Source organism: Andrena cerasifolii, chromosome 1 (genome assembly GCF_050908995.1).
Source record: "Andrena cerasifolii isolate SP2316 chromosome 1, iyAndCera1_principal, whole genome shotgun sequence".
Classification (NCBI taxonomy): Eukaryota; Metazoa; Arthropoda; class Insecta; order Hymenoptera; family Andrenidae; genus Andrena; species Andrena cerasifolii.
In genome coordinates this window covers 11,733,117-11,744,777 of record NC_135118.1, presented here as the reverse complement: position 1 = coordinate 11,744,777, position 11,661 = coordinate 11,733,117, and the positions used below count along the sequence as shown (strand labels likewise).

Sequence of the window (11,661 nt, the reverse complement as noted above, 5' to 3'; positions counted from 1 at the left end):
GGCCAATCGAATATCGAATAACCGCGGTTTTAATAACAGCTTAAATAAGTGTACATTGGAAAAATGAGTATTTCGTTTGCGTAAAAAATAATTACTAAATGTATTTCTTTTTGTTATCTGTGATGAATGGTACCATTCATAACACTCGATTTAATTTATTACTGACGCCTAGGCGCGATTAACATTAATAATTATTGAACACGCGAGTGTGCATGAAAGTTCTCACGACAGTTTAACAAGTCATTTGATGGTGGAAAACTCGCGACAGCCTTCGGCTATGCTTTCCATTATTTTCACTCCATACGTGCCTACATGCTGAGTGTGTATAGAACATAGGTATATGTATACCACGTATATGCCCCTCCTTAGCCCTCAATGCTATCGCAAAAACTACACTCCCCACTATTTCCGCCATCTTCACCATCACGGTAAACGAGTGGTGGGTAAGAGAAAGAAGACGCCTTGCGTACATAAAAACCTATTTTTCCTCCCCTCGTCCTATGCACCCCCTGGAAGGAACGTACGACCTCTTTACCCCCACCGTAAAGATACTTTCGCAGATCGTTGCTTACCCAAACGATCATCTATAAAATTCATAGAAAGCTATTATAAAAAAATGCGTCCAAAAAACTGTTGAACCACAGTTTGAACCTTTGCAACTGCTATTTTCGATTAATTTATTTCGACTGTTTGAAACGTTATTAATTTGAAGTATGTAATTTTTAATTTTTTTTAAAGAAAGAACAGATAAAAATCTGGAAATAAATTGCATTTACAATTTAGTCTCTTGCCACTACCACCATCATGGCGGGCGACTTTTCTTTTTCGCCGTTCCGTGGCATTGCAGTTCTTTCCCTCTGGTCTGCTACCCTCCAAGGGCGGATCCAGAGGGGGACGATAGGGGCGATCGCCCCCCCCCCCCAAGAGTAATAAAATAGAAAAATATTATGACACTGTATACTATTCGGTATAAATAAATAATGTGAATTTAATTATTTAGGTTATAGTATCAGACAGAGATATTAAAATATAAATTACAAGCGAATTTTAAACCTTGTAAAAGAAGGTTCAAAAATGTACTTAGGTAGTTTAACATATTTCGCCCCCTCCAAGAAAGGCTCCTGAATCCGCCACTGCTACCCTCGCTTCTGGCCAGTCTTATTTTTCCACCCGTTCACCCGCTACTATTACCCCCTCCTACCGCCGGCCGTGGCCTTCCCACTCCACCGGTCTATCTTTTCCGCGCCAGTAGAAATAGAGAGAAAGATTTTTATTCTGGTAAATGGAAAAAGCAGGCTGGAGAGGGAGGTTTTGCCAGCCAACCGTCGCTGGGAGCGAAATTTTTTGCGACACCCCCTTGCCGTCGACAACCGGCGAGTTATTGTAAGAAAAGACGCAGTAGACATTCGTCGATATTTATCCTGGAGAAGATTATATAATATTCGATTTGAGCTTTGTAAAATGAATTACAGGTCATTCAACGAATTCAATTAGAATTCTCGTAATTTCAATACTCGCATCAGATGGTTCATTTAAAACAAGTAATCTGGATACTGTTACCCCCACTATTGGCAGATTGCATACGCTTGATATAACAGGTTCTATGTATTGTAAATTATATTGCAACAAAATGCAAGCAGACGTGAAAAAATAATAGTAACATCTGACCCGTGGAGTAGCAATGTAATTCCTTGGATACGTGTCCGTATGCAAATGACTCGAGCCTGAGAAGTAATTCTGAAAGGGTTCGAGCAGACGGTGGACAGTTTTTTTTTTGGTCGGAGCCTCCTGCTCCCGACCGTAGGAAAATGACAAAAAATTGTGCAAGGTATGTACGTGTAGTCCCTTGACGATGAAACACGTGAGAGTTTTGAGCGTGAGACTTTTGTCAAGGTGTATCGTTGTTCACAACCGATTGTTAATTTTCCATCTATTCGGCACTGTGCGAATAGGAAATTAATAAATATAATAAATAGTAAATACCAAGCACGCGCATAGACAATTTTTCACGAACCAGAAACTCTCCAGCTACTCTTCATCCCCAACAATTGTGTATGCGTGTGTTCCTTCAGAAGTTTATCAATAAACTTTATTGGTCGTTTATAAACACTTTCCTTGGCCAAGAGAATGCGTCATTATAAAAATTAAAGGAAATCGTACGAACACAATAGAATAAAAGCGAGACGCAAATGTTTTTGTTTGTATGCATAATTATTATTATTCGATATGTTATAAAAGCGAACAAATAATTACGTACTACAGTTTGAAGTGAAAAGACGAGTTAAATATTGGTGATATTCGTCAAATACTTATATCGCGTTCCTTATACTATACACAATTGTTACATTGTCCTCGACAGAGAATGTTCGCCGCGTCGCACTATTACATACAGATTGGATGTACAGCTACGTAATGCATCGTTGATCATTCATTGCATTAATCGTCGAACTGGTAAACTCACATTGTCACAAATACGCAAATTGAAGCATGTACGTCACAAGTACTGGATTTAAAATAAATTATTAAATTTGTAAATAAATCAGTAATTTACGTTACTACCGATTTACTGCCATCTAGGAACTTACAAACCCTCCATCAAAATTACTATCATATATATCTAGTCTTGCGAAACGTTGAATTACTGTATACATACATTTCTATATAAAATAGTAAGCGATATAAGAAATGGAATTATAATAGTATAAAAAAAACTGTAGAAAAGCTCTTGTTTTGTGAGAAGCACGCGAATAAAGTAGAGGTAATACAGAATTAAACACAACCGTATTCGTACCAAACAGGGCTGCCTGCTTTTGGATCTTTATCCATGGGAGTCTCGATAATTGTTTCTTCTTGTCCTACGTCCTTCATTCCACTATTGTTCAGGTTCTTCGATTCGTTTATAACTGCAGACACTTTATTGTATATAAGAACTGGGCGGGGTTCTACTTGCACTTCTGCTCTCGGAGTCGGTTCAATCGAAACTGAACGTCTGTCATCTCCCTGTTCCTGCAACAGTTTACTTTTCTACCTGTTTGCTTAAAAACAAATAGGTTAACCCCTCAACGGCCGGTCCCTGAAACGAAAAACTGATAGTGAGGCCCGGGCCCTCGGAACGAAAACCTCCACTGTTTCCCCGGGCGGTATAGGAAATGCGGCTTTAAGGTCCGTACGAGATACGGAGGCGGTCGTTGAGGGGTTAAAGATTGCCTTCTCGCAGAATAGGAAATATTTCATACTGGTAAGGTAGTTGATGGCGGTGGCGAGTCGTCAGTGTAATATACCGTTCTTCTAGTTCCTGGATGGCCAAGGGACAGGGAATCAGATCCAAGGCCTCTACTAGCTGATCCTTAAGGTTAAACAGATTATAATACAGCTATTTAAATGTATTCTCTTATTTATAATTTTCAAAATAGTACACGCATACCTGTTAAACGGTGATCTTCTGTGCTAGCGTCTGAATCATTTCCTCCAGATTCTGATTCATAAGTTTTCCCCTCCGAATGTTTAGAATCCTCTGCCCAGGATCTTCGATTCTAATTCACGCGATGGGAACATTAGGTTTACGTATTTATTAGGGTGGCTCTTATTTTCGACATATGAATTTTCTTCGCGGCACCCTCCAGAATAGTTCCAAATAGTTAAAAAAAAATCCGTAAAGTTTGAGCTCGATCGGATAACGGGGAAGGGTGCCCCTCGGCCCTTAAACATTTAAATCATTATTTAACAGCTCCCGAAGTCGATTTTATATAATATCCTCCAAGTTATTGATTAAATAAAAAAATATGTCAAACAAAAGTTGTAGATCCGTATAAGGAGCATCTTTTATGTTGTATTACTTTTTCTCGTGCGACAAACGGTTTTCGAAAAAAGTCCGAAAAACTAAAAACAAAAAAACTTTTTTCCCTCAAATTTTCAAAGTTTAAAGGCTTCTAGAATACTTTTTATTTATGAAACGATACAAAAAAAAGGAATTTTTTATTTTCGAGAACTATTTTTTAAACATTTTAAGGGGGGATTCAGTTCTCAAAATTATTTGGAACTATTGTGGAGGGTGCCCCGAAGAAAATCTTGAAAAAAAATTTTACCAAGAGTAAATAAGAGCCACCCTAGTATTTATACACTAATTAATTTACTTACCTTATTGAGAAGTTCAGAACCAGCTTTCCTGACTCTTCTCACTAAATTCGCTCCAAACCCTTTCCTTTAAATAATAAATAAAAACCATATTAGGCACTGGCAAAGATTATTATAAGCGTTTCGTACGTACTTACTTTTTTGGCGTGCAACTTTCTAATTTTCTGTAATGCTCCATGATCTTGTCTTCTAATTTCTCCTTCTGTCTATACAGATGATTCATTTTATCGCTGCAACAGAGAAATAATTGCAACTGGCATACAGGCGCGAGTATGTAAGATTTTATCTAAATTTTTACTTTTAGTATACTAACGTGTACATCTTTTCTTCCATATGGTACTGTTCCTTGTCTTCGAGAGAGCGAGTCAAAAGTTCATGATACTGGGTGAACAATAAGCTAATGTGATCCATTAACGAACGTCGGTCGTTGTCTAATCCGGAATTCACGTGCAGCAACATCTGAAAGGAGAATTTCGATTGAAAAGAAAGTATGAAATTTGTATTAAACACACTGATAAGTAGTTAAATACAAATTAATTCGTACTTCGCAACGTTGGTTTAATTTATTGATTTGAAGTTCCAAGTTGGAGCACCTTTCGTCTCTACTGCTAAGTTCGCCTTGCATTTCGGTCAGTTTAAGACTCAGTCGATTCGTCTCGACTTTGTTCTTCCTGTAATCTTCTTGCAGATTTCTGTACTCCATTTTCAATTTTTCTGTAGCAGTATATAAGTTTCTAAAGTCATCCTAGAATTTATTCACATGTATTACTTATTGTGTGTGTAACAGTTTTATGATATAATTATTCCATACAGACACGTGCGAATTACAGTTAATCTTTAGACATTTCTGTACTACCTTCAGTTTCGAATGTTCTCCCCTCAGATTGTTTAAACTTTTTGCATTAGTCACCAGCGATTCCTTTTCAGTCTGCAACGTTTTATTTTTCCCTTTCAGCCCTTCGTAAGACTCTCGCAACGTTCTAATCTCATTTTTAACGTCGCGCAGGTTCGATTTAAGAGCATCATGTTCGTGGAACAAATTTTCATATTCGTTGTTCAATTGTTCGTGCAAAGATTGCAAAGTGTCTTGATCGTGAAGAAGTTGCGCGTGCGCTTGTTGCTGCGCACCACGTTCTTTCAGCAGCTAAGATAAAATTTGTAAGCAAGTAATCTTTAATTTATATATTTAAGAATCAGTAAACGCTGATATAAAATGTTTTAACATCTCGCAGATCAACATACCAAGTGCGCATTAAATCTGCGACTACTCTGTATTAAATGTTTACAGTAATAAATGAATTATAGAAACAAATGGATGCGAATTAGGCTTAATTGTGAACATTTTTTTCCTCGCGCTGAATAAATTTAAAAAAATTCGCAGGCTAAACAGAATTCTTTTCACATACCTCTTCCTTCTCAGCGACGAGTTGTGAGTTGGCAAGTTGCAAGGCAGTATGTTGGGCTGTCAAGGAATTATTTTGAGATTGCAATGTTGTTATCTGTACTTGAAGCTTTGCATGCTCTGACAAAAGATTTTCTGATGCTGTTTGCGCCGTTAATAATTTCACGTTTAATTGTTCCTGTTCCTTCTGAAACCGAATACGATTCACATACAAAATTTACACAATTTAGGAGAAACACTTCTTAATGTATTAACTTTTTTTTTTAAATTTGCAATATAAATTATGAAAATACCTTAAGCGACTCCACCGTTGCCTCTAACGTACTATGAATATTACTAGTTTCACTGTTCTCAGAATTTACAGATTCAGGTACCAATTTTTCGCAGCAACACGGATTATTCGATTTCCTTACGTGATCTACGACTTCTGGGATTTGTGCAATCCTGCAATTTATAAACATTCACGCTTTTAATCCATGCTAAGGCTCAATTTTTCCGATGAATTGAAAATACAAATTTGCAGTTTCATTACTTTTTCAGTACATCGTCCAGTGGAAGTGACAACAGCATATTATCGCTGAATCCAAGTTTCTCCAGGACAGTGTACAATTGCTGCGTATTCATTTTTTCTGCTACCAAATTAGACTGCAAGATCTCTAACGTTTCCCTGTCGATGGCCGCTCGCGAATCCAATTCCTTACTAGACCTTTCAATTTCCTGCAATCTGACAGAATAAATCATTTTGCAACAAAAATTCTTATAAGAGAGAAACGTGGAGATTTCTAGCGGAATGGTACATACCTTAAAATTTGCGTAAGAGACTCGTGAAGTTCCTGCTCAAGTTGTGTTACCTTCCTCTCTAAAACTTCAATGGTGTTCGTTGCTTTATCCAATGCAACATCTTTCTCCTGAAATCCAACGGATTAGACTAATATTCGTGGCTATAGAACGATCGATGACGGTGGTAAAATAATTCTTTGATAATTCGTACTTCTATCGTTTCTCGGTGTCGATGAATATCACGCTGTGCTACATCCTTCTCTTTTTCTACTACCACTAGTTTAGATTCAAGATCAAGACACTTGGAACTAATCTCTTTTCTATTATTCTCGACAATTTTTAACTCTTCGACCTTTTGATTTGCAAGCTCCAAGGAACGGTCTAAATCGTCTGCCCGTCTTTGCACGCTTTCCAACAAGGACTGAACTCGTTGCTTCTCTTTTACTGCTGTGTCGCAATTTTTCTCCAATTCTATCATTTTCGTATGCTGAGACTAAACAACAGAATAACAACGAAGGGAATTAATTGTGCGCGCGAACAATGCAAATATTTACGACGTACCTGAAATTCGTGTTGCTGCTTCTCAGACGATGTTCTCTGGTTTTTCAGCGAATTTTGCAACTTCTTGTTCTCTTCCAATGCCTGCTTCCATACCAATTCTAAATCTGAATTTTGTTGCGTCAGCCTTTCAGTATTATCATTCAACGATTCAATTTTCAATGACAATTTCTTCTTCTCCTTTTCCAATTCTAATACGCGAGACGAATTCTCATGGAATGAATTTTCTTTTAAAGAATCTATTAGGGTAAGTAATCGACGGTTTTCTAATTCTAATTTCAGCGCTCGCGTTTGAGCATTATTCGTCAATTGTTCAGACAATCTGTTATCAGTGTGTGCTAAATGAAATTCAAACAGGTATTAAACTTATGAAGCGACAAGTGGAAATTATCCTACTGTACATATATAAAAAATAATAAATCTTTACCTGGTTCGTCGGAATCGCTTATAGCGTCGGCTAATGCAGCTTCGTTCGCAGCAGCTTTTGTCAACTTATGCAGCTGAGTGTTTTCTTCGACAAGTTCTTGGTACTTCTCTTTATCCGCAGCACGCTCCTGAAAAATTGAATATCCACTGAAAGGTTAAATTTCAACGTAAATGAAACTTGCGCTCGCACGTTTCGCATACCAATGCCATGTCGTTTAATAACTGTTTATATTTAATAATTTCAGACTCAAGCTCCAACACTTTGTCCGCCCTTCTCCTCGATGAATTCAACTGGTCTTCGAGCATTTCTCTAGTCTCCATTAAGACTCTGAAACAAACGCATCGTATACAAGGAATGTAATTTTCAATGTTTCGAAAGCAGGGTACATTAATCGTACGAAATACCGGTTATCTTCGCGTAGCTCCTCTATGCGAGTCTTATAAAACTCAATGTCCGTAAGTTTCTCCCTGTATCGTACTACTTCCAATTCTAATCGATCAGCGCGATCTGCTCTTTCAATTACTGCGTCTAATTCGTCCCTGTAGGATTTTGCTGTGCGTGCTTCGTGCATCAAATCTTGATTCTTAAACAATTGGAATGCAGAGAATTTAAATGCTTGTAATCCCTATTCACTTTGAAGTTCAATTATACGAAATATAACGTTCTACCTCCTGCTTCAGCTTAGCCATCAACATCTTATGGTATTCAAGTTCTTCCTTGCATTCTAGCAAGGCTTCGGTTTTCTCTTCCCTGTAAGCAATTTGCGAAATTAAAAGAAACGAAAACACAACGTAACGGAAGAATCATTGTACCATCAACAAATAATTGTAAATACAATTCTTGTCGTTGCTTTCTGACTCTGGATTTCCAATCAGCCAACTCTACCGCGTAATGATGGTTGTCTTCGCGTTCCGATTTAATAACAGGATTGGATGGCTGAACTTTGTTCATTTCTTCAGTTTCTACACTGATGGACGAATCGTTTCGCTCGACACTTTCATTTACGCCCGTGTCTCTCCATCTCTATTGTCCCAATAATATCTTGTGTTTGTCTCATTAAGATTTCATGTAACAATAGTATTGATTTTGGGAACCATACCTGACGATACAGCTCTAATTCCTGGGTCAACTTTTTTATTTGTATAAACAGGCTACCCATATTTACATTTTCCATTGCATCTTGGGTAATAACTATGTCCTGATGGTCTGTGACCTAATAAAATAATATTAAATCTGCAGAACTAAATTATGGTAAGAAGATTACATAGAAAGTATAGCATTGTAGCATTACAGAAACATACTTGCTTAATACACTCCACTATTGCAAGCTGTGTATCAACGTTTAATGTTTTGATCTTTGTAATAAACTTCTCCTTGTTAGGACACTGTACAGCACAGCCAAGAAGCAAGAGTAATAGTAACTTCATTTCCGCGACATTAAGCTTCGGCTCTTTGCCCAGATTTGTTGTATCTGGTAACCTTAATACTAAATGACCTAATTCTTCTTCGTAAAACTGTTTCATATTATCTACTACAGCTTTTAAGTTCTTGGCTCTGATTAACGAACTTCCTTCCGGGGATAGTACTTCATCCTGTAATGGTTCTGGATCTCTGTAAATACACAGTTAAATAAAGCTGCTCTGAAGAGAAGCAGTTCATAGAAACTTAAGGGGAGGTTCCGGTCTAAAAATCGATTTTTTTTTATTTCATTTTTCGAATATTCAACCTTTTAGGAATACGTGTTTAAAAGGATTTGTTGAAATTCGTAAAATTCTCGAAGTTATAGGCATTTGAGTAGCGGCAAATGCATGGGCAACAACCGGCCACTCGGCACTCACCTAAAACTTTAAACGCGTTTTTCTCGAAACAGTGTTCTCAAAACGGTGAGACCTGTATCTCCAAAAGTTATTATCCGATTCGACTGAAACTTTTTTTATTTTGAAGAATATACTTCTGGCTAGGGGGAATATCAGAAAAATATACAAAAATTTTAAAATTTATGATTTTCAAAGGCGTTGAAAGGATGAATACTATAGGGAAAAATTGATTTCAAACTTCAAGTGCCGTTATTTTCTAAAAAAATGTTATTTTGTAATTTATTCTGGTTTCCTCCCTAGTCAGAAGTATATTCTTCAAAATAATAAAAGTTTCAGTCGAATCAGATAATAACTTTTGTAGATACAGGTCCCACCGATGTGAATCAATTTTTTTGATGCCTTGACTTTAACCACTCCCCAGTGCCGTCTGCAATGATTAATTATAAAACAAAAAATATATTTCTATAATTTAAGACATCCTTAATACACTGCCAAAAGTCCCATTAAATTATATATAGTAGTTTTCCGTTAATTAATTCCTAAAGATTACCTATTTTTGGGGCTCTAGACCGGAAGGTCCCCTTAAATGTGTCGGGATACTTACATTTGCAAAAATACATTATGCAATAACATGCCATCCACCAAATCATTGTAACTGGTTAATAAATTGGGATCCTCCAGGCAACTGGCGAACTATCGTAGAAGAAAATTTTAAATGCACATTTAATTACTAAACAAAAGTTATTAAGGTGTCCAGCGGAATTATCCCCATCTGAAGAAACGGTTTAAAATATATAAAACTTACCCAAGTTACCAGTGGTCCAGATAACAGATCATCGATTTCAGAAGATGCCATTTTTGTGCTTTCTTTTATGCATTAATTATTTGAACACTGTTCAAAGAATATCCATCATTATTTCTTTTTGCAAAGAAATTATCAATAGTGAAGCAAGTATTTTGTAACTTTTTTCTTAAACTTTAGTTTATGCTGAAGTCTAATCTGGCTGTTTCCAGAATATGGGAATAATGCTGGATGTGTAACCATAAGTACTTATGTATGTTTAGGCCATAAATTAAATACATTTCAATTTATAACTCTGAACTCTTACTCGTTACTCGCGGTTCTATAAACTTTGAAATTGACGCACAAAACCGGAATTTCATTCTATTCCTTTCATTTATATTTTATCTGGCATAAAATTTAATAGTATAAATTTTTTAGGTAGGAAGGTGAATTGAATACTGAAATTGCATCTCAATGATATAGATATGTACTATGTGTCTAGATTATTTTAATCTTGTAGAAATAAATAAAGCGTTTAGCTGAACTGCTAATTGAAAATTAATCACATATATGACCAATCATGCATCCAATGATCTACATTAATGAAATCAAATATTTCAGAACTTTACATGAATCAAATAACTTAATCCAATCTAATAAATTGATCCATTGTCAATTTATTATAGTGATAATTGATTTAATGTTTGAATAATTTCACCGTGCATACTATTTCATCTATTTAGTTTTTGACATTTATTCGACAGAGATATACCAAATACATTTTACTATATATATATATATTTATGTATATATACGATGACAAAAGGGAACATAACCGTACAATTTTGAACCCACATTCGATGGTAAAATCTACAATTTAAACGTCACAAAATAAATATTTGATGCATTGTTATTAGTATACGCATTAAAATACTTGAAACATTATGCAATTTCTAACAACACTTTCCCAGCGAGAAAATGAAGATAATCGAATGTAGATGTTCAAACGTATATAAACAAAATCGACAGCAATCGACATCTAGCGAAACTCGGGATTGCTCGGAATGTGTAAAATGCATGAATGATAAAGCGAAAATGGGTAGTTTATGCAAGCTACTGTGAATAAAAGTATCTAGTTTCCTCAGCGCCATCTAATGCCTCGTTAGAAGAATTACAATCTACAATTATAGTTCAATTTTATTTCGATGATTAAATTTAAGAGTTACATACATAGAGTTGATGTAAAGAGCTAAAAAGCTTCGCTTATCCATTGATGGTACTCTCATGAAACTTTACTAGACAATTGTTGCGTGTCCATTGGATAGTTCTAATTAAAACAAGGTTGTCGGCCGTGGAATGTTAAAAGCACTCTGGGATGCACAAGAGTTTGGAGTTTAATGTTAAAATACCTTTAAGAAAACTTTGTACTCAACATTGAATAAACTGTTTTTTGGACATCCTTAATAAAGGATGGATTGGAATCCTTCCGATCAGGAAGGACTGATATTGATCGAAAAAAGAAGTCATCGATTTTGTATATTAATAAAAAAGAACACACCCATCTTTCCCCAGTACCCGCCACGTGATGCTTAACTTCGACGATTTAACGAGAACCGGTGCCTCTATTACGGCTACGGCCGCTGGTGTATCGCAGTTTTGTATTTGTATTTGTATTTTTGTTTTACCCGCCTTTTTGAGTATTGTCAAATTCGCTTTATAAACCAAATATATACTTAAATGTAATAATATACTCTAATGA

At 36.1% G+C, this 11,661-nt stretch overlaps 1 protein-coding gene across 1 annotated transcript; it reads right to left on the bottom strand.

Annotated features, from left to right (window-relative positions):
- Window positions 1-2,192: 2,192 nt before the first annotated feature.
- Window positions 2,193-10,974, bottom strand: Girdin (protein girdin). Its single transcript, XM_076829671.1, has 24 exons — window positions 10,630-10,974; window positions 9,924-10,010; window positions 9,723-9,811; window positions 8,603-8,912; window positions 8,401-8,514; window positions 8,137-8,324; window positions 7,970-8,051; window positions 7,706-7,884; window positions 7,502-7,628; window positions 7,302-7,428; window positions 6,878-7,212; window positions 6,528-6,809; window positions 6,338-6,444; window positions 6,069-6,260; window positions 5,830-5,980; window positions 5,541-5,723; window positions 4,991-5,278; window positions 4,679-4,879; window positions 4,448-4,593; window positions 4,272-4,364; window positions 4,138-4,201; window positions 3,425-3,533; window positions 3,237-3,346; window positions 2,193-3,006 (listed from the first exon to the last, which is right to left on the bottom strand). The coding sequence occupies exons 2-24, from the start codon at window positions 9,972-9,974 to the stop codon at window positions 2,770-2,772; spliced, it is 3,765 nt and encodes a 1,254-aa protein (XP_076685786.1). The 5' UTR covers window positions 9,975-10,010; window positions 10,630-10,974; the 3' UTR covers window positions 2,193-2,769.
- Between the last annotated feature and the right edge of the window lie 687 nt (window positions 10,975-11,661).

Coding starts and splice junctions, on each gene's coding strand:
- Girdin (XM_076829671.1), bottom strand. CDS start 9,974: ATGGCATCTTCTGAAATCGATGATCTGTTATCTGGACCACTGGTAACT. Junction 7,629..7,705: donor GAGCTACGCGAAGATAACCG/GTATTTCGTACG, acceptor CGTTTGTTTCAG/AGTCTTAATGGAGACTAGAG. Junction 6,445..6,527: donor GACACCGAGAAACGATAGAA/GTACGAATTATC, acceptor GTTGGATTTCAG/GAGAAAGATGTTGCATTGGA.